General features: G+C 44.0%; 1 protein-coding gene across 4 annotated transcripts in view; it reads right to left on the reverse strand.

The window, feature by feature from the left end:
• The window catches only part of RANBP10 (RAN binding protein 10), a 63323-nt gene that overhangs the window by 9039 nt on the left and 31215 nt on the right, over positions 1-23069 (reverse strand). For 3 of the 4 annotated variants that reach the window (XM_058813422.1, XM_058813421.1, XM_058813424.1), the window contains 7 exons: positions 19959-20126; positions 12609-12631; positions 6924-7108; positions 5205-5317; positions 2763-2871; positions 1611-1759; positions 277-472 (listed from right to left, as the gene is read on the reverse strand). In XM_058813422.1, coding sequence (XP_058669405.1) covers positions 277-472; positions 1611-1759; positions 2763-2871; positions 5205-5317; positions 6924-7108; positions 12609-12631; positions 19959-20126 — 943 coding nt within the window. The remainder of the gene's footprint in view (positions 1-276; positions 473-1610; positions 1760-2762; positions 2872-5204; positions 5318-6923; positions 7109-12608; positions 12632-19958; positions 20127-23069) is intronic. The other variant, XM_058813423.1, reaches the window with a different exon arrangement.

The raw sequence follows: 23069 nt of genomic DNA on the forward strand, positions 1-23069 counted from the left end.
GACTGGGAAAGCTTCTGGGCAAACACTGGGATGCAAAGGCATCAGTGTGATGGGACAGCCTGGTGCCTAAAACAAGTGCATCGTAATATTCCTTATGAGATGAACTTCCAAGTGTGAGCCAGAACAGGCTCACACTTGTGTGTGCTGGGTAGATATTGTAGATAACAATGTTGTTCAAAAGGGCAGGACAGATCCCTTCTGGTTCCTTAGAAAGCAGACTGAGACTTTCCTCACCATGCCACCCCCCCTCAGGTGTCTCCAGAGGAAAAACAATACCTGGTTTCTTGATTACTCGTACTACTGTGCTGCTGAGATTTGGTAGAATCTGTGGAATTGGACTCTGAGTAGTTCACAGATGAAGGGGAAGAGGAGGAGGAAGATGAAGATGATGAACTCAGTGCCGGGTATTTACTGTGACTCTGTTTGCTTTTTGTGGACATGACTCCATTGCTACAGGTTGGACTATCTGCTCCTGAAAGCCAAGAAGAAAGAAAAATGAGACCAGACTGACAGTGTCACCCTGTTGTGGCCCCAAAGGAAGAAAACAAAATAAGACTGCAGATCTTAAATTATGGTTTATCATTCTTAAATTCAATGGGGTTTAGAGAAGAAACATCCACCTCTGACATGTGTTCTCCTCATGTGGAGACACAGGACCCACTTACTGTCAGGGTCTCTAGCTGGTCAGAGTGACCCTGAGAAGAGTTTGAAATTCTCTTTTCCCAACCTGGCGCTTGAAGAAGGAGTCAGGGCTCTTCATTTCCCGGTCTCAAGGGAAATGTATCTTAGCTATAAAATTCTTTCTCCTGCCCTGCCAAGGTCCATCCAGCAGGACAGACCAGGCACTCTGCCTGCCCCTGGGCAGTGTTATGTCATTATACTAAAAACTATGTATACAATATTTACAATTACTTCCCAATACCTATCAACTGTGTTAGACAGTGAGCTTCTACTCTAAACCAGTCTGTAAATGCCAACATCACAGCAGAAGATGGAGGCCAAGGAGAAGAAGAAGGAGAAAGGCTGGACATGCCCAGTTCCCTCCATCTTGCCTCCTAAACCCCCATACCAAAAATCCCAAAAGCTACTTTTCCATCCTGTGATAACTTCACTATTATTCTACCTAAAGTGTTGTGGCTTGCTGTCACAGACATCTTTTATGAAAAATCCTTTCCTTAGGATTTTTTCCTCCTGAGAAGCTGAGAGGCCTCAGAAACAAAGTGTAAACAATGATTATCTGCTGCTGTGGAATGCAACAGGTGGATCTGTGTTGGTTGTTTCTAATTAATGGCCAATCACAGCCTAGCCTGCTCAGACAGAGAGTCCGAGCCACAAGTCTTTGTTATCATTCTTTCCTATTCTATTCTTAGCTAGTTAATATATATCACAAAATAATAAATCAAGCCTTCTGAAACATGGAGTCAGATCCTCATCTCTTCCCTCATCCTAAGACCCCTGTGAACACTGTCACAGCTTGCTGATCTTCATACAAGGTTGGTCATTTGCTCCACGGGCCACAATCAAACCCACAGGTGTTTTGGGCTCTGTGCCAGGGATTCTGGCACGCCAGAAGGACAGCCAGAGGGATGCTCTGGATTCCCCCAGCTTACCAGTACTGTGAAGGTGTGAGTTGGTGGATCCATGCCTGGGGCTCAGGCTGGGGGAGCCGGGGTAGCTGTCCTGGGAGCGGGGGCTGCGGGCGCTGAAGCAGCGCACCTCGCTGTCCGTGCCGTTCACCATCTCCACGAACTGCCGGCACCTGAGTTCATGGGAGCAAGAGGGACAGAGTGACAGCCAGCATGCTCAGCACTCAGCCTGCCTCAGGGCCCCACTGGGCAACTCCTAGAAACTTCCAAAAACACATTTCAGGCTCCTGGTGCCTTTGTAGTGTGAGTGCTCTGATGATGCTACAGAGGGAGGAGTTTGGAAAGCTCGCTTTTGATGCTAATGGATGGTGAGATATTCCCAAAAAAGCAAGTTTAATTCCACTGTGCTAAGAAAAAGCTGTTCCTTGGCAGCTTTCACCTCCAGCTCTTCTGCAGGTACTTCAATCTCGGGTTTTCTGTGATTGAAATGGCTCCTGAGGTATTAAAAAATCTCTTTCCCAGCCCCACAACCAAAGAAGAAGTCAAGATTCAATGGTGGAGTGTTTTTTCAGGGAGAAGGTACTAGATCTGTCAAATACCATAATTCCTTCACTACTCCATCAACATAAAAATACTGGTGGCCAATGGAAAATAGAGAAGGAAGAGTAAAAAATGCAATATCCACAGTGACAGTGAGGACAGCTCCTCATTTAGCTTTATTGGGAATTGTCCTCATATGTGTCAGAAGTCTGGGGAGAACCTCTCTGTACAGCTGGGAGAACTGGGACACTTCTTCCTTTAATCTCTACCCCAGACAGCCTTTTCCACACATCTGCCTTTCTAGGAACTTCCACAGAGACTGACACTGCTCCAGCACTGCAAGATCTTCACAAGGCCAGTAAAGAAACTCCTCTGAAGGAATTTCTGGCAGTCAGCAGAACTAAAATTCACCCACCTATGCCTGACCTCATGAGACAAAGCTATACTGGGTCTGAGCAGCAACAAAAGGGCTACATGTGTGGTCATACAAGCACTTGCAAAGGACTCCCAAAGGGAGCTCAAACAGTGTGAATTCAGAGCAAGGTGTACAGCCAGACTGGATGTTTACCCATGTTCTTATTCCCTCCTTAATCTACACATTTTAGCATTAGGGAGCATAAAGCTTTTCATACTTACTTTAACATGAAGAGCAGGTTGGGGTTATGTTCTAGGAGGCCAGGATAGAGCTGCTGGGTGGCTTCTATAGCCTCTCCCACTCTGCCTGCTAATACTAGCTTCTGTATTCCTGAAAGCAAAAGGAGACCTGGTGACACACAGGATCAGCCCACAGGAACAGCCAAAAGAGCTGCCCCATCCATTCCATCCAGGTCCCCAAAGCCACCTTGCACAAGGGCTTGGGAGAACTCAGGACCATATTTAGTTTATTAGGGGAAGGAAAAAAATCCTTATTTGGATTAGGGGGAGGAAAACCCTGTGAAAATGTGAAAGGATCTTTTAGTAGCAAAAAGACATCAAGAGTAGAAGGATCTGAAGGATGAAAAAGGTGGGTTGGGGTGCTCTTTAGTCATAGAGCTCTGCAGCAATGGAAACAAAAGCAGGACATGCCAATTGGATGGAAACAAGGAGCCTGCTGGGGAAGTGACAATTTCAGAGGGCAAATTCCTAGGTCACCCTCAAACTACATTTTCTGTCTGGTTCAAGCTTGGAAGCAAACATATGGCTCAGTATGAGATAAATGGAGTACTCTTACAGGGTCTGTGGTCTTAAATCACAGCACTGCTTCTACAATATTCTCACCACTAAGCAGAAGTAATTATATAAAAAACTCCATGTTTTGAATAGAGAGAAGTACCAGCTACTGACTGCACTAGAAACAGCTCAGTGACTTGTACACTTGTAGGAGGTGCAAAGACACAAGGCAGAAGACATTTATCATGTTAGGTGTTCATGTCCCATGGAAGTCCCTCCAGCAGGTCAGAAGACACAAGTGAAAGACTCAACTCGAGACCCCTGAAAGCTCAGAGAAGCTGCTGATCTACACTTCCTTTTTCTCACATAGAAAAAGGACTCACAATTCCTTTTTCTATGCATGCTTACAGATAAAAATTAAATGTACTTAAAAATAAAACTGCATTGTTTTTCCAGTACTCCTTATGAACAGCAGAGGGAAGATTTGGAATGGCCCATGTGGTGCTTTGCAAGCAGAGCCTCTGATAACAACAGGCTGTGGCTTTTGCAAAGTGTTGGAGCAGTTGGAAGCCCAGTCTGGCAAATCTTCATTAACAATGCCAGTAACAAACTGCAATGACTTGTCATGTCTCCCACTTCTCAGTGTCTATCTGGTTGTTATTATAGCTGAAATCTGGAACGAAAGCCGTGGCTCTCACACCAACACAAGGGCTCTCATTTCACTCTCTTGCACGTCCATTTTCTCATCTCGCTGCTTCTGACAGCTCTGCTTTGCCTTGTTTGGCAACTCTCACAGATGTCATTCCCTTTTCTATTTCCCCCTCTTTTTGTTTCCCCATCTGTGTTTTCCTCACACCTTTAATTCAAGCCCCAACTTGAGGGCCCTGTATTCCTTCCCTCCATCTGCCTTGTCACCTGTCCTCAGCCCAAGGAGCCCGCAGCACCCTGTGTGTGTGTCCCCCTCCAGTCAGGCTCTGCCAGCTAAACCACAGCACTGGGAGCACTGCTGGGGCCAGGGCTGCATAATGCATGACCTGGAAAGCACCAAGCCCATCAGCACTCACAGGCAGCAACTGCAAGTTATTTAAGAGCAGAGTCCCCAGATGACCCTGACTGCTGGCTAAGCACATCAATGTATGGAGAGCAAGGCACAAAGGGCACAATGCTCTGGTACGTGACAGTCACACGAGAGCAGCTCACAAAGGGAAGGGAAATGTACAGGCATGTGGCCTGTATTCAGCAGCCAGGAGAATGCAGAACACACACCAATGTTCTGCCACTCTGCAGGCTGAGCCTGTGAATAGAAAAGTTTAAAAAAAAAAATGTACAGCAGGAGAAAGCTGCAAGCCTTATTCTGCAGGACCGAAAGTGCTGACAGCCCCAGCAGCTGAGAGATGAGCCACTTGGGAGCAAACAGCAGCAACCAAAACAGACAGAGCACAAATTCTTCACCCAGTGTGAGCTTAACACATTGGCTGTGAATTTGAAAACCCCTCAGCATGTAAGTTACCTGAAATCACAATGTGCAGAGGACTGAAGAGTCCTTAACTGGGAGCTCCAGTGAAACCAAAGGGATGTGTCTGAGTCCCTGTGCCCAGGCTGATGGACCTGCCCCTGCTGCACCAGCCTGCAGTGAGGAGCTCACACCCAAAGGGATCGCTGGTGCACAATGATCTCAGCTCAGTAAAGGCCAAGCAGAGCAGACAGGGACAGGAAGAACAGGGCAGTTCTCCAGGCAAAGATGCAGAGGGTGGAGAGCAGGCAGTGGTGATGGGAAAAGTGCTCCTAGCAGAGACTCCCAAGCTCTGCTCCAGGCCAGCAGAGTGCTGTGCACAGCTCTGTACTCTCATGGAGTGACCTCCACAGCACTCACTCCTCTGCAGAGCCCCAAAGGGAACACACCTGAGGAGTGACACCCCACAGACTTACTTTGTCTATTCTTTATTGAGGTCTGTTCTTCCTGGATTGTGGTGTCTGTGACTCTGGCAAAGGCAGTTGCTGTTGAACAGTACCCATGATGGACCAAATATGAGGAAACCATACTAGAAAAAAAGAAAATACAAAGAGATGACAAGGTACAAGTGAAACAGAGTCATCACACTGGAGCAAAAAGAAATCAGCAAAAACACAACAGAAGTTGCAGTTTCATTGAGAAACTCAGTTTGCTTAGGACATAACCAAGGTTCTACTTCTGGGTCTAAACTCTGTGTATTTACAAGACAGGCACCTGGTCCTCTGCAAGCAGCAGGGAGGCTCTAAATTCACTTTACAGAGTAGAAAAAAATGAAGAATCTCAATGCATATACAGTATTTATTTATGACTGCTGTCCAAGGGTCACTTGTAAGGGCTCAATACTGTGTTACTGCCAGTGACATCCTATAGAGACAAAAATCTGAACCTCAGAGAGGTTCATGGCTTTCAAGTAGATCTTAAAAAGAAGAAAAGATTCTAGTCCTGAATTTCTTCCATCACTTATTTGCCAGCAATTATATCTTTAGTAGTTCAATCTTCTTATGAATTCTTCACATTCACAGATACTTTAATCTGGTGACTGTCAGCATTGATTTTAAAAACATTAACACTCTTCAAAGTTGTATTTTTAAAAAATCTTGGGGGAGGGAGGAGTATCACTGTCAGAAAACAAAGACAACAAAACCATCTTCCTGAACACACCATTTCTAACACAGGACACAGTGACTCAATGTTAATGCTCACTGGATTTTAACAAAATCTAAAAAGCTAGCAACAGGATTTCAAAGCTTCTCAGAATGAATCCCAAAACAGGCTTCTCAAGATGAAGCTAGCATTGATCTGATCAAAGCACACACTCAACTTAGTACTTTCAATACAAGAAATTAGTATTTTATGAGTCAGCAATCATTCTTAGGCATAACATTGTAGGCAGGTGTGTAATTTTTGGAAGTTGTTTTAAATACAAGTGCTTCTGCCCAAGAGCTCTGTAGGAGCTCAGAGTGGTGACCCTGACAACCCTCACCCCTGTGCCTATCAGAAGAAAAATTTCTGGAGAACAGAAGGAACAATTACAGGGATAAATTGGTCCCACTGCAGCAGAATCAACAGCTCCTGTTAAGGGAGGTCCTGGCTCTCTAATTTGGTCCTATTTTGGAAGGCAAATAGCAGCATCAATAACACTCCTGACCTTTGACAACTCCTGCCAACTGCCCCCATCAAGTTCTACTCAATCCTTTCTGCAATGAGAAGTGCTTTCAATATTCATAAATTTATAAAATGCCATAATTGTGCTTTCAGTTAGGTTTGAAAGCCTTTGGTTTAGGCTGTTTCTTGCTCTTTCATTTCTGAATTCAGCTGGCTTACACACAGACTTTTCTCCTATGTTAGCAGTGTTTATGGTGTCTTGCCCCTCCTGCAGTGCATCACCCCAAAATGTCCTTCCATTCCTACAAGGTTCCATGCAATCTCTGGCTGAAAACTTCTCCCACATCTTTCACATTAGAAACAGCAGCAATCTACACAGGAAAGACTTAAACAACAGAACAGAGGATAAAACAATTTGAGCAAAATGCACAGAGTGGCAATTTTTACCATAAGAGAGCACAAATGAGCACTTAAGAAGTATTTAAAGCCCACCAAGAGGGAAGAAGCTGAACAGCAAGGCAGTGACTTACTTCTGCAGCATGGCTTGCCACTCTCCCAGCCTGTCTCCTATGGGAAACCGCTTAATGGTGCTCTGGATCTTCGCCCTCCACTCCCTCATGTAGTCCTCAATGTCAAACACAAAGGGCTGCTGCCCAAAGTTGGCATCCACGATCTCCCCTGGAGTCTGGAGACCCACTGTAGGGTAGAGGTTTGACTGGGAAGGAAGAAAAACAAACCTGTGTTAAACACAGCTTTCTCCTCCAGTTACATGGTTTGGTAAAACCAAAGAGCAGCTCTTTAAACTGAAATAAATATTAATGGAATTGGAAGGGGCAACAGCCCTTTGGGTACTTCTCAAGGAATCCTGTGACTTATTGTGCATTTATGAAAAGTTATTGCATCAAACCAGAACAATGGGTTCAATCCCCCAGCAGCCTGGGATTGAGGGCATGACTGCTGTCTGTGCATGGCACTTCTGGATTAGTTTTCTACAGTTTCTACCAAGCTTCAAGAGCCAGCAGATATTCTTATTCTTATTCTTATTCTTATTCTTATTCTTATTCTTATTCTTATTCTTATTCTTATTCTTATTCTTATTCTTAGTGAGAGGTGTGTAATCTTAATCAATGGATCTCTGTATTCCCTCCTGTTTCAACTCAACTCTTTTATTCCTTGGGAATTGTTATCTCAATCTTGTACATCTCTGATGAAAAGGGAACAGACAGTGGTGGAGCTGTGAGGTTAGGTCTTTGATGATCCCAAGATCCCAAGACATCCACACAAGAAATTACACTACTGATAGATTAATTTCATTTTAAGAATAAGTCTACAGATCCAAATGGAAGCTTTGACCCATCAACAGGACATGAGGAAAATAAAAAGGTTACCACCATGAAAGTGTCTCTAAAATTCAGCCACTAATTTGCTTTTAAGGATGATTTAATTAAAAATAGGTGTTCAAAGTGTATCAGAAGGTCTCTGAATTCATACTATATTAAGAATAAGCTTGTGGAGACAAATGGAACCCCTAAGCCCACTTGAATGTTGGGAAAAGAGAAACAGCATCAGAAGAGGTACAGGGGTGTCTGGTTCTCATCATTGAGCACATTGTTAAAAAGCACTGTCAGGTTACACTGTCACACCCTTGCACACTCGTGCACACCTGCCCACACTCTTGCACACCAAAATCCCATTTTTCCAAAGCATGCTCCATTCACCCTCAAGTTACTTCTGTGCAGCACCAATTACTGTTGTGTTTGCAAAGCAGACACAAACCTCAGGAATTCTCTGCTCCACAGCACGTGCTGAGACTCTGCAGGCTGGGGGAAGAAATCTCTCTCGTGCCACTCAGGAACTGCCTGGTGTTGGGTTTTTTCCACTTTGCTCTAAAACACTGGAGCCAGAAATGGACACTGGACAAGGCACAGGGACACCTGTATGGAACTGAGGTCTGGAAGGTGCCTGGCTGCAGTGCCTTGCTCAGGGCTGAGCCCATATCAGATATTAGAACAGCAGAGGGGCAGACCTCCCTCCTTAAGTCCCATCAGAAACCTAGGATGACCCTCTCCTCCTCCACAGCAAGAGACATGGGCATTTCTACAATTATCTGGAAAACTTCTTTAACTGATTCTTCCCTGTTGCAGAGATGAGGATGATTTAGGGCTGGAATGGGTTCCAAGAGTGACTGCAGCATTCCTGTTCTCATTTTCAAAACTGAACTGGTTAAGAGCCTGACCAACCTCCTCTACCTTTGAAATTACCAAACCTCAAACAACAAGGGAAAGAAATGAATCTATAAATACAGACTGGAAATGAAAAACAGAGATCAGGATGACTGCATTACTGGTGATGCACTACACCTCCTTTCCTGTTCCCACACCAAGGAAGTCTCTGGGTCAGAGAGGTGCAAAGTAAATACAGCATGATAAAGGAAGAGCTACCAGAGGAAAATGCTGTAATTAAATTTAGTTCCTCCATTCCTTCAAAACTGGCTGACATGGAAATATCTCTAATGAGGAATCAGATATTTTCCACAGTCCATACTTCATACTTCTTATTATCTTCTCAGTATCTTCAACCCCAGGGCTTCCAAAGCCAGGAATCAGACACCCAACATACTTGGAAGTTGGAAGCAAACACCTCCCAATTTTGGCTATGCTCATCTTTGAGCAGAAGTTGCCTATCCTCTACATCTCTCAAATCATCTCTAAGGTAAAACTCCATTTTTCCATGTGGGATGTGTTCTCTCTGCTTAGCAGCTGCTGGGAAGCTCATGTATCTCCAGCACCCTGCCAGATGCAGGCAGACACAATCCCAGAGCCCACTGACCCAGGAGATGCTTTTCCTGCCAAGTTCCTCAGGAACACCTTCCCCATGACATCTGGCCCACCCCCTGCCCTGATGTGGGGCACAACCCCCACTGTTCATCCTGACCTGGTTTTTAACCCCCTTGTCCCTCTGCACTGATACAATCCCACCCTGAGCTCTTCTGGTTTTTTTTCATCTCCTATTATTCCTTCAAACCCCCAGGCAGGATAGACCTGATCCAGGCTTGTGTAAATAAGAGTTGGGCCTGAGCACTGACTAAGATTGGCAAAAAAAAAAAAAAAAAAAAGAAAGAAAGAAAAAGAAACTCCCTCTTTTTCCTCTGTGGGAATTCACTCCTATTTCAAGCAGTTATTTTGGTTTTAACTTCAGCCTGTGCTAAGCCAAAATGTGTTTTTTCCTATCACTGTATTTTTGTACAAATGAAAACACCCTTTAGAGGAAACTGAAACAAGCCAAAGCAAGTATGTTTCAACATCTGTGTCTCTGGTTTTCAAATTAAAGTATCCATTTCAACTTCCTAATATTGTGAATTCTGAAAAATATTGCTTTCACTATTTGCCTCTGAAAGGGGAATTTTGGAACAAGCATTTCAAGGAAATCATTTCTAATCTGGCAATGTTCTGAAGGGTCAATTTAATTCCTTGTGTAACCTCACTGATATGCCAATCCTAAAATTTAAGCTTAAAAATTGCAGAAGTAAGGGGGTTCACTGATGTGTGTTACCAGTCAGCTTCAGCACCCCTCAGGCTGTGATGCAAGGAAAAGCTCTCCCTAAAGTCCCCCTGCAGGGGTGAGTAATGAGGAATGGACCAGAGCCAAAAAATCCGTGTGGAGCTGCTCAAACCAGAGCACTTCAAGGGTCACTGAGGTAAGTTTGCTGTTCCCACTCCTGTTTGCAGTTAAATTTTCAGAACTGCAGCTTTAGCAGGTGAAGAACACAGACTCTATAATGGATACTTTCTTTTTATTAACCTTATAATCAGTGGATATTGTGTTTGAGCCTGGAACAGAGAACTATAAAAAATGAAACCTGCAAGTGATCAGCTTCATATTCTCTACTGCCTCAAGAATTCTAAAATATCTGATAGACTTTAAACCAAAGTCTATCTTGGGTTTGGCATCCCCTTCTTTAGGAAAGGTTGTAACCTGAACCGTTTGGAACAACCAATAATCCACGGGCCAAGGGAGCAAAAGGAGCACATGGAACACATTGGTACCTGCAAGGGTGAAGGAAGAATGCAGTAATCCAAGGGAAGGATATTGGAAAAGAGAATGCTGAAGTCAGCTGTAGGCACCCTTAGGAAGCTGCCAGCAGAGCAGCAGAGTGATTTAGCATATGCAGAGGGATGTCCTAGATCCATATGGAGGCAGAAGTCTCCCATCCTTGCTCACATCCACAGTTAAGAGGTAAAAAAATTCCCATCAAGCTTCTTTCCTCCTCTTTTTGAAGAGGAATTATCTCATGAAGGATAATTCTCAGTAGTAGGAGGCCTACAGGGCATCAGCTGTTCTCTTTCCTGGCCCAGAAAAGCAGTGTTATGGATTAGCTGCTGTTGTAAAAGCCAGAAGGGGATTTCCCCAGAAAACAGCTCAGCAACCTGGCTGGTGAAGGTTCAGAGACCATTTACACACCAGTTAACCATGAGGCATCTGCCAAAACCTACCCTGGCCAGATCTTCTCCCGGTTTCTCACTAAACATCTCTGCACAGCACACACAGACAAACAAGCCTGAGATCCTGTGAGGATGATCTGCCCAGACCAGCAAACAGCAGGACAGGGAGATGCCAGGGGCTCAGGAGAGTTCTGAGTTCAATCTCACTGGCACTGCAAGAGCTCAGTGCAGCAAACAACCTTCTGTCCTTCTGTCTGCTCTGCCTGCCCTGCTGCTCATCCCCTGTGCCCAGCAGAGACTCAGCACAGAGGTGGGCAGCTCACACATGAACATTAAATTCTCTGTCAGTTCACTGTGCACTCCAGGATCAACAGGATGCAAGTTCAGCTAAGCAGGACAGGGAATTTCAAGCTGCCAAATCTGTGCTGTGAAGCTGCACAGCAACACTTGGGCAGTAAATGAGCAGTGGTACATGTGCTGGACAGCCATTTCTGATGGACAGGAGCCTAAATTGCCATTGTCCAGCTCAATTTGGACAATGACATTGTCATTTGTCATTGACAACATGGACAATGTCTGCTCCTGCTGCAGAAGGAGAAGCACTCTAACCAAATGAGAAGATAAAGTGGTGAAAAAGTTAGAAGGAATATGGTAAATCTGTGACTACTAATGCAATCTATATCCAGAGGGAAAACAGATAGCACCAAAAACTAAGGGGTACATCAGAGAAGCATCTTCTTGCTGTGGATGTAAGGTTATCACAATACCTCACTGGAAAAGGTTAATCTTCATGGAAAGGCAAACTATTCTTGTACTTTAATAAATTGTACTTGGACCAAGTGAATGATAACCCACATAAAGAGTTTCTGGTTTAGAACACACTGCAATGTTACCAAGTTCAAAGACTCCAGAACATAAAAAACCCAAAAACATCCTGTATTGACAGCTGATATGAAAAGGCCAATCAAATAACTGCAATTTAAGTGCAGGTTATATTTGGGATATGGCAGAAATCTGCAAAGCCCTAAATCCCATTGGGAAGGTGAACAGGGAGTACTAGACATTATTCCTCACAATACGAAAATTAGAGGAACAAGATAAATTTTTTGCCAGCAAGTACAGAACAAAGCAAACCCACCTTCCTTACACACAACAGGGAAGTCACCCAAGAAAATTTATCACTTTGGAGGCTTAAAAAAGTTATCAAAATGAAGAAATTTGTCTGAGGAAATTAATTTGGGGTATTTAAGTACAAAGACAGGAGTGCAACCTTAGGGACAAGAAGTCCTGTGTATGTGATGGATGCAGTGGATATGTTGGTGCATGCCTGACCTGGGTTTACCTTTTTTTCACTGAACACATTCTCCTTGTCCAGGAACACTTGGGTCTAGAAAAGAGGGAATATTTTCTTGTGCTTTTGTGAGACCTGACTAGACATGAGTGTAACTATGCACATGTTCTCCTCCTCAGAGTCAAAGCTGCATTTGGAAGACAATGACCTGTAATGAAGTTTGCATCTTTGCTTTAATTCCAGGAGAAGGAGCAATAAATTCTTAGAGGTGGTAAGGGATGAGAGGAGGCATGTGAGTAGCCCACAAACCCAGTCACAGGATTATGAAGTTTCAGAAAAAGGAGCATCCACATCATTCAGTAATGTGTGTTATCATGTTTTTTTAACAGGGCATCAAACAGAAAAAAAAAATCACCCCCACACTCTTCCCCCTCCCTTCTGTTTGCATCCTTACTTAAAATACTGAAAATAGGTGTACTTACAGGGAGGTCTGTAAAGGCTATACCTGTGGGGGGAAAAAATATTAGAATTAAAAAGACAAAGGATTTTTTTCCCTGCTTGCCTACATCCTTAACATGCTACTAAACATTACTGCATTTCAAATCCCAGCTCTGACCCTGCATTTCACTGATTCATGTATTTAGAAGTAACTTCCCTCCCCAGTCTCCTCCTCTGTAAGGTTTTGCATCTGGAGAAAGGTTCATGAAAAAGCCTAAATGTTTTCAACATCTCTCCCAAAAATTTGATTTTCTAAAAGCAGCTCCTCTTTCCTTTGCTTCTCCCTCTGTTACAAGGAAGGAGTTAGTTTTCAAGATTCACTTTGGTGTTAGAAAAAGAGTTTTAGCATAAAATTTCTTTGGTTTAGGCTGTAACTGATTCTTCCTATCAGCCAGAGGAAGAGGAAAGAATATTCAACACTTGGCATTACAAGCTGCAGCCAGGAGCACCTGAGAAACTGTGCAAAGAACAACCTCATCCTCAACTCAGCTGATACAGCTCCAAACAGAAAAGATGGGGAAAAAAGTGTATGGTTTCCCTTTTTATTTACATCTGGCATATCTTTTATTTACATCTGGCAGATGTAAATAAATATAAATACAATACAATAAATAAAACATAATATCTTTTATTTACATCTGGCAGAAAAGAGGTATTTGAGGCAGACATTGCCTGTGATGTCTAACAGGGTTCTGGCTGGAGACAACACCCACCACAGCCAGGCTGCCCAGGCACAGCTCTGCATCTGATTTAGGTGCAGTTACTGCCCCAAAGGATGGGGCCTCTCCTCCCTCTCCTGCCATGGTGGGATCCAGCAGCAGCTCAGGGAGATGGATCAGCAGAGCCCCCCAGGCTTTGGGTCACCCTCACCAGCAGCACAGGGGACACTGCTGCCATCACCCACCAAGCTCAGCTAAATCCAGACTTCCAGCTGACATTCCAGGAGCCAAGGAAGCTGCAGCCCTTCCCCATGTGTGCTCCCCAGAATTCTTCCTTGTCCCCAGCCAGAGCAAGGCTGGTACCCACAGCAGGACACCCAGTTCTCACACACATCCCACCTCTCCTCCTTCCCTTCTGCCTGGCACTGGAAGGACTGCAGAAGCAGGAGAACACCACCCTCTGGTTTTAATTTTAGGACTACTTTAACCCAGAGCTGCAATGTAATGTTACCAGATCAGTCTGAAATGGTAATTTAAACCAGTTTTAGGAGTCAAGATAGGAAACAAGTTATTCAAAACAGCACAGACCTAAATCAAATGCTCGGAAAGAAATCCCGAATCTTTTACTAAATAAACAGCAAATAAAGATAAATTAACATCATGGCAGATAGTCAGTATGGTTTAATGAACATCCTGGCACTTTGGACCTTGTTTACTGAGCACCTTTTCTACAATCCAACCAAAGATTGTGCACACAGGTGATGTTGAACACATGACTGAGGAAAACATTCAGTGAGCATTTCTCTCACCTTGTCACTTTGCCCAGATACTGCTCCTCACTCAAACCTATTTTTCACTTTGCAATTATTTTGCTCAGCTGGATGAAAAGGTGGATGAAAGCTTGTTTTCCTACCCTTATGGCAGAGTGAGGCCAATCTCCTTGAGCCTGCTGTCCACTGGAGTCTTCTCTGCCCCCAACACCTCTGAGAGCCAAAGGTGGCCAGGCCTGTGTATTTGTGTGGCTGGAAGCTGCTCCCAGCACCTTGGACAAGCACTTGGCTTTTGAATGGACTACAAGCTGGGTGGAAACTGCTCAAAGTCCAAGAGTTGTCCCTCAGGGATCCATGGCAGGGCCAACACAGTTCCCTGTCTTCACCAATGACCGGGACAATGGGACTCAGTGCGCTCCCAGCAGGCTCACAGGTGTCACCAAACTGGAGGGCACAGTGCTGTAGCTGGAGAAATGACCCAGCACAAGGCTCCCAAAGCTCAACAAAAGCAACCTAAGAGCCCAGCCACCAGGCTGTGATACTGCCAGGAAACAAGACAGGATAAGGCTGACTGGAGAGAAAGATCTGCAGAAAAGATTCTGGGTCCTGCTGGGCAACAAGTAGAGCAGGAGCCAGCAGTGGGTCCTTGCAGCAAAGGACATCAACCACATCCTGGGTTTATTAGTGAGGGTGTAGGTTAAAGGATGGGATTTCTGCCTTCTTTTCCAACACTGGTGAGTCTACACTGCAGTTATGATGTTCACCTTAGGGCTCCCCAACACAGGACACAGTGAGACTGGAGTGAGTCCAGCAGAGGCCAGCAAGACAAAGACAGGCTAAGGGAAAAGTCTCTGTTCAGTCTCAAAAGCATTAGGGCAGACACCTACTGCTGCCTACAACTCTCATACAGGAGGGTGTAAAAAGGCTTTTTCAGAGATGCATGCTGGCAGGAGACAGGAGGCAACACAGACAAGCTGCAACATGGGAAATTCTAATGAGAAAAATTCAGTATGGATTTTGGTCAAACACTGAATCAGGACCAGAAAAGCTCCCAGATGATCTCCATTCTTGAAGACAGTAAAAACTTAATGAGTTTCTGAGTACCATGATCTAGTTTGGGCCTGCTTTCAGTGTTGGATGCTTGACCTCCAGAGATCCCTCCCAGAGAAAATAATTCTATGATTCTATAAATAAACTCATTACATTGCCTTTACAATGAGACAAATGCATGTTTTCCACATTCTGTTATGTAACTCAGACTAATAAAATGCATTATGCAGACAGCACTTGGTCTGTTGCACAGACATGTCTGCTTAGAGTTTCTGCATCTGCACTGCTACACACCTGCACCAGGAAAGCCAACAGCAGAAATGAAATAATCACAACTTGAATGAGAAACTGTTTTCTTTCTCTGCAGCCCCTCCAAAGCCTGGATCCAGTTTAAAACCACAACCTTCTAAAACACTTAAGGACTGGACAAACCAAGAGCTCAGGAAGCAAGAGCAAGTGTGTGAAGAGCAGGACATAAAGACATTAAATGAAGGTTCGGTGCTAGGGCACAGTGTGATTGACATTTTCACCTGCCAACCAAACAAAGGACTTCCACCTTCCATGACTGCACTTCCACATGATCCCATGCACAGAATGTGTTTGTGGACCTTCCAGCCTATCTCTGCTCTCCACCAGCACCAATCACCCTTTCTGCCTCACAGCTGGCCACTTAGAGAATTCAATTTGCACAAGACAATGTACATTTGGTAATCAGCCACAGCACTGCCTGCACAGCAGGGAACTCCTCCAGCATCTGTTTAGGGAACTGAGATCCAGGGAATCCTTAAGCACTGCTGGTGGATTGCAATGAACACAACTCCTTCAGCAGTGTGGGCATCCTAAAGAGCAGACCAGGAAATGCCAGCCTAGGAAAATACTTGAATATTCTCCAACATGCTGCTGAGGAGAAGCACTGTCAAACCCACATAGCTCTACATGCCCTTGGAAACAGATCCTCCAATCAGGCCACTGGGTAAAAGTGCTCACACAGAGAACAAAGCTGTGGCCAAACCTGGTATTTTCTGTTCATTTTGATAGTGAATCAGGTGGTGAGGCCCTGGCACAGGTTGTCCAGAGAAGCTGTGGCTGCCCCATCCCTGGAAGTGCTCAAGGCCAAGGTGGATGGGGCTCTGTGCAATCTGGACTCATGGAAGGTGTCTCTGCCCACAGCAGAGGGGTTGGAATACATGATATTAAAGGTCCCTTCCAACCCAAACCACTCCAGGATTCTGTGGTTTTAAATCTGATTAATCTGAAGTCTTCTTTTGAACATCCCAATGCTCTTGCTGTCTGCAAACTTCATTTGAAGCCTTGGGGTCAAACCTATTAAATCTGGGACTGACACCTGCATGTCTCTCACAACAGGTTTCTGCATTACTCCCAATGTTCCCCCTAGTCTCTAAACTGGCTGCAGAGTGGATATTTTACTTTTTAGGTTAACTTGGTCTTTTCAAGAGCCTGTACTAGAACTCAAACTACAGGAAGTTTTCTATGCCAAGACTTCAGAGGATTGCATGCTCTTTTTATAGCCCTGCTGCTCCATTTACCTTGGTCTGCTGTCAAAGTCTGAGATTTGAGACACTCCTACATTAATCCCTGAGCAAATTCATCCACTTAAACCCAGAGACCTGCAGCAGTCACATTTCCTCCTCATCTCCTGGTCCAAGACTTTCTGCTTAATGGCTGGTGCCCCAACATTTCTCCCTGTTCTATCCAAATTCACTCTCATCACACTTCTAGCCACATCTCACTATGTTTTTTACTGCCAGGACTCTGCTCAGAACTCGTCAAAAATGTTTCATCAGCAGCCAGAAGACATTCAAGACATTTTCCAGAACAGAGAATTAAGACTACATACGATGTCAAACAGTTTTCATGTGACGTCTCCAAATAAAGTTCAAGACTTAGCTCCAACCAGAACATCCAGAATTTGTGATGGCCAAGAAAACAGTTCTTATACAGTGCTCCTGATGGATCTGATTAAATGAAAAAGTATGGAGACAATGGAAGATAATAGTTAAGCAACAGAAGAAATTGCAAGGAAAACAAAAGGGGGGATGTCTAATTAATGGATGAAAAGGAGAGGACTTAAATGGTGAAGAGTGAATTAGAAAGACAAAGCTACAGTAAGTCCATCAAAAGAAAGACAAAGTCAAACCCTGAAACCCTGCTTCTCAAGCTAACTGGCCTCACAAAGGAGCTGATTAGCCTCATGAATATTCTTGGCATCTGCAGTAGGATTACACAATTACCTCATCTCCTAGGAGGAGACACACATGGCTTCCACAGCTTCATGTCAGGGAACACCTAAAAAACTTAATTCATCCCCTTCCTGGTAAACCCTGGGTCTACACAACACAGAAACGACATTCTCAGGTTAGCACTAAATATCATGGAAGTTCAAGACCTTCAAGGAGCTGCTTTTTTCAGGGAAGAAAGCATTCTGACTTCCAAACAAATCACTGCTCCTGCCTCCACTTGGCCTTGGTTCCTCTGCTGACCGCCCTGCTCACACCTCTGCTCTGTGCCCATGAGGAGCTGTGAAACCCCTGGCCAAGGGCTCCTCTCCTCAGCACTGCACTGAGCATTTCTGGATGCTGTTTATTTATCAGTGACACAAACAGACACTGCTGGCCCTCACCAACAGACTGCTCAGATGAGGTTTTCATTCTGCTTTTGTGAAAAGGCAGTAAAATGTTCCTGCAGCTTTTGTGGGGTCACCCAGCAAGGCCTGAGCTCTGCTGCTTCCCTTCTGCACTGTCTCCTCTAACCACATCATCTCTCCTCTCTCTCTCTATCTGTACCATGCCACTGCAGCTCAGAGAAAAGCTGCTACACACAGCAGCCAGCTGTGAATGGTAAGGAGAGGCTTCTCCTGTCCTTTTCTCAGACAGCTCATGTCTTGCACATCTGAAGAGCTCAGGAGGACACCCAGGGGACAGCAGTGCTTATAACTGATGCTGCTTTAAGCATGGTAACTTTCTTGTTACCTTTCCTGTTTCTTCCCACTGGCATTGTTCAGCACTGGGGTAGGCTGTTCCTCAAGGGGTCATTCAATGTCAGATTAGAAAAACACAAGCTTTCCATCCAAAAAGCCCCATCTTTGAAGGAAAAGGAACACTTCAGTTTCAGAAAGGAAGACTAGATAACTTCTCTGCTGCAAAGAACTCTGAATGTCCCAAACCAAACAAATCTCTGAGCAAGGACATGAGGCAAAGAATCAGAAGGTGGTAAGGACAAAAGGTAACACAGAAGTTACTGAACTTGGCTCTTTATTTGGCTTCATCTGCCCAGAGACCCAGGCACAGTCCTGGGTACAAAACAGAGGAGAAAGCAGCAACTTTTCAGCTGATACAGATTATACTGTGGAGACTCTGGTCATTAAAAAGAAATTAAATACCACATGAACAAACTTGTATTCATTAAATAGAGGATCTGGCCTCTTCCTGACTCTTACATTTTTGTTATGATGAAAAGTTACAGCACCATCAGGGTGAAAAACAGTGAGGCTGGAAAAGCACCCACTTAAACAACAGAAAACATCCAGAGGAGCACAGCACAAACCACTACAGGGAAATACAGGCTAAAAATCAAGGACAGCAACTAAAAGGAGATCTTTTGTGAAATCTTTTTAACTATTTCATTACCTCAGTTGCTCTTGTTCTATCTTGTCTCACTCCTAATCAAAAGCTCCTGCTCTACACCACCAGCTCTTGCTTTCAAGCCTCTACTTGTCTCACCAGTACTGCACTGACATGGGCAGCCTGAACAAACCCAGCCTTTCCTCCCTGGACAGATGCTCCAAACCCTCCATCACCCTGGCAGCCCTTTGCTGGACTCTCTCCAGTAAGTCCCTCTCTCTCCAACATTGGGGAGCCCAGCACTGTTCCCAAGAGCTCACCAGAAATCCTGTACTCTCCAGGCACACACTGCACTCCAATCCCACTCCTTCCTTCAGCCCAGCCAGTAACTCAAAACATCTTTGCTCTGTTGGGTGTTTTGAGCAGGGTATTTTTGGTATATTTCTACCAATTTAATCTTGAACTCAACAAAGTAGAATTGACACAGCAAGGAGAAGCAAAGGAAAGGAATGCTCATCCCTCCCTGCCAAATCAAATGAATCCCAGTACAAAAAGTGAGATGAACCTATAAAATTTACTGCACATATTATGTACTAAAAAAAAAAAGACAAGAATTTATCTGGGGTGGAGAACATGTCATCCGAGAAAATTGCATTTTAGGGGGAAATGGCCAAAAATTTCTATTTTAGACAAATAAGATATGACAGAAATATCTGAGGTATTAATTTGGGCAAAATTTTTAGTCTTTAAGACGGTTACTGAAACAAGTGTGGAATGAACCACATTGTAGCTCAATGCTTAACTCAGACCACTCTTCTGCAGAATTAATGCCTGGCTTTGGGAATGCTCGACCAATGTGTTTAGGCTTTTAGATGGACAAGTCCCTTCAAAAATGAAGACACCAGTACCATGCCTTTGTAGGTAGCTGAACAAAACACTAATTAAACTTCCCACTTCTTCCTTTCTTTCCCTCTTGTCCAGCCATCAGACATCTTATCCAACCTCCCACCTACTGTGCAGTAGCAGAGGAAAGCAGAAGAAGCTGTGGATGAAATTCTAACATATCTAAACAAACTGAGCAGCATGGAAACCATTTTACCTGCTGGAAGCATTTCTGTCTTGGAGCCAATTTACAACTGCTGACAGCTGCTGAGTGCTCTTTGCCATTTAAACCTTACTCACAGGTGTGGGACAAGAGTTACAATACAGCCAAGAATTAAACAGCAGCAAGAGCAGGGCTGGAGCATCCCTCTCCTGAGAACACCCTCACTCACCTAAACTGTGGCCATTTTTTGTGTAGAAGCAGGTGTTGTTGATGAGGTTGACACAGCAGCCAATGACATCTCCAGTGGTGAACGTGGGGCCGTAGGGCTGCCCTGTCCCCGAGGAACAGAAGGAGTGCCCATCATCTCCATGGTACCCATAAGAATGTTTATCCCATCCTGCAAAAGGCAAAAGAACAGGACAGCAGTGAAGCCAGCTCAGCAGAACCGCATGGAACTACTACAACCCTCAGGACACCATTTTCTGTGGGAGTTTTAAAATTTGATTGCCACTCCTGATTCATCCCAATATTAATTTTCACATACCTGTAACTAAAAAGAAATTAATCAGAACACACCATTTGCATTTCAACACATTTCTCTTTTATCTTGCCTGAGGTGAAACAAACTCCTTTTGTAAAACACTTGTGTTTCCCAAAACCAAATTCTTCCCACAAAAGCATTTAACAAAATAATTCTCAGACAGTTGCAGCTTTGTCTGTAAGTGCTGTGACAGGTGTAAGAAATGGAGAGAGGCAATTTTTGCATCCTCCAATCTTTATTTGATAAGGATTTCTATGTTTTCATTGGGATACATTATTTCCCATTCTGCAGACAGCTTAAAACACAGCCCTCAAATGTCAAAGGGGAGTTCAATGCAAAGTGGTCAGTTCTAATATTAATATCTTTTATTTCTTCTGCCAGTAACATTGTGCTAAGGGTTACAGCTGCACCCTGCCCACTTGTTCTTCTCTATATATCCCAGTAATTTCATTTAGATCATTCTTCTGAATGGCACAATCAAAGCCACATCTCACAGAGAGACAGAGTTCTTCCATAAAGTGACACAACATTAAAAACAGACACCTGTGTTTTATATATGGATATGGCTGGATCCTTAGGGAAGCAAAGAAGGTGCTTTGGCCATCTGCTGACCTTACACACCCAAGAGTGGTGCAGATTCTGTTAAATGTGGAGCAATGGCTCTGGCAAAGGGACTGTGTAAGAAACACAGAGACTGTGCAGGAAATGCACATCCTGCAATGAGGCACAAAAAGACTGAGCACCCTGAGAACTACAGAGCAGAGCCCTGTGAAGGTGGGCTGGAGCACTTCTGTGAGCCAGGATTTTCCTCCAAAGCCAACAACAAGTTGAGGGCACTAGAAATTCAGTCTTGTAAAATAGTGCTACAACACTGAGGCATCAGCACTCACATGCTCAGGGCTTCTCACAAAACAGCCAGTGCATGTCTAAGGCCCTTCTTATTGTACCACGCTAAATTAATGCCAGTGGGAAAGTCAGGGAATGAAGCAAAACTGAAACATACCACAGTCCAAGATTTTGGACCTCTGAGCAAACTTTGAGAGTGAAAGGCATGAAGGATTCCCAGCAAATTCTAGCCTAGAAATGGTGAGTAATTTCCTCTATTTAGTCCCACACATCCAACAGGAACAGACTGAGATGTCCCAAGAGCCAGCTCTGCCTTCCCTCGGATCAGCTCCAAACAAGCTGCTGACAGTAGCACCAGTCCTGTTTCAAATCTTCACGAGAGACAGGGACAACAGCACAGGCAGCACCCTCAGCAAGCACAAAAACAATGCCAAACTGACTTGCCAAAACAAAGGAGGAAGTGATAGGGGCTCTAGAGTCTGTTGTCAAACTTTCACTGCTAAGACTCCATCCAGTAAAAATATCATTGAAATATTTTTGAATTTTTAAAACTGTGGCTCCTTTCCACTATCCCTTTTATTTGCTCTGTTGCCATCACTGATCTATTATTTTAGTCTCCCCAAAACCAGACCTGTTACCTGAGTGTCAATTCAGAACTTCTCTAATGGAGCTGTTGACAAGTTATAATTCAGATAGTAACTTCAATAAATTTATCTCTTAAGGTACTAATAATACAATCTAAATACAAACTTCTAGATCTTCTGCATACAAAACATTCCTGGCATTACAAAGCACCTACCAAGAACTTGTCATCAGCTGCACCTAAGCAGTGAAGTGCTCACACATCATGTACTGGGTGAGGCTCCCATAAAAAATACAACAGCGTGTCCCACCATGAGGATGAGCTCACTAAATGCTTGGGCCAATGCAGACATTACTGGTTCTGCAGTGTAAGAAATAAAGGTTTCTTTACCTACAGATCACAGCTGATCCTACTGAAAAAACCCTCCTCCTGTTGTTTTATGACTTGAGCTTCACAGTGTCAGTTCTTGCTGAAGCACCAATGGTGGTGGGGAACTCCAGTGAAAAGGGACTGAATAAAGACCTTGAAGACAATTACAAACGTGGTACAAACAGCAACAATGCCTGGAAAAAGCTTGTTTTGACTCTTATTCTTCCCACAAAACCACTAACATAATCAGTTAAAGAAATTTGCTCACCCAGCACTTTGCTGATGTTACACAGAGTTTACTTTTTCAACTCAAATGTTGTGTGGTGCTGAACCTGGACCTGGCACCACACCAGGGGCTTTAAATCTACACTGTCAGGCTTATCACATCACCATGGTCATCTTAAACAACAAACCAGAGTTGTTTGAGTGAACTTACTGTACTCACTGTAAACATAAGCTGAGTGGCATTAATCATATATCAAACCTTAAGTTATTTATTAATAAAACCAGATCTCTATTCCTAAAATTCTGCCCAAAATAAATATGAGGGCAGTGGCATACGGGTAATTCCAGTACTGGCCAGTTTCAGCCAGCCTTCTGAAATTTCCTAATAATCTGAATTAAAAACAAGAATCAGCATTTCTAGTACTTCTAGGTCAAAGTTTTCAGGGCCTGTTGATTTAAATTGTGTATCCCTATCGAAAGCATTTGGCATTATCCTGGATTACCAGCAGAGTGGGGAGTAACTCATCACATGTATTTTAAAAACACAGACTCCAACTTTTCTCAAAACACTTCCTGAAAACTTGGGGTTTTCCTGCACCATTAACAATTTGCTATCGCCACCTAGGAATGGGTCCAGCATATTACAGCCTCCTCTGGGACTCCCACGACACCCCTGGAGCCTCCAGTGACTCAACAGCTCCTTCCTCTACAAAATCCAGCAGGGTTTTAATAAGGACTGAATCAGAACTTCTTGAAATCCCTCCCCACAGCTGCAT

This window comes from Ammospiza caudacuta, chromosome 13 (assembly GCF_027887145.1).
Source record: "Ammospiza caudacuta isolate bAmmCau1 chromosome 13, bAmmCau1.pri, whole genome shotgun sequence".
Lineage (NCBI taxonomy): Eukaryota > Metazoa > Chordata > Aves > Passeriformes > Passerellidae > Ammospiza > Ammospiza caudacuta.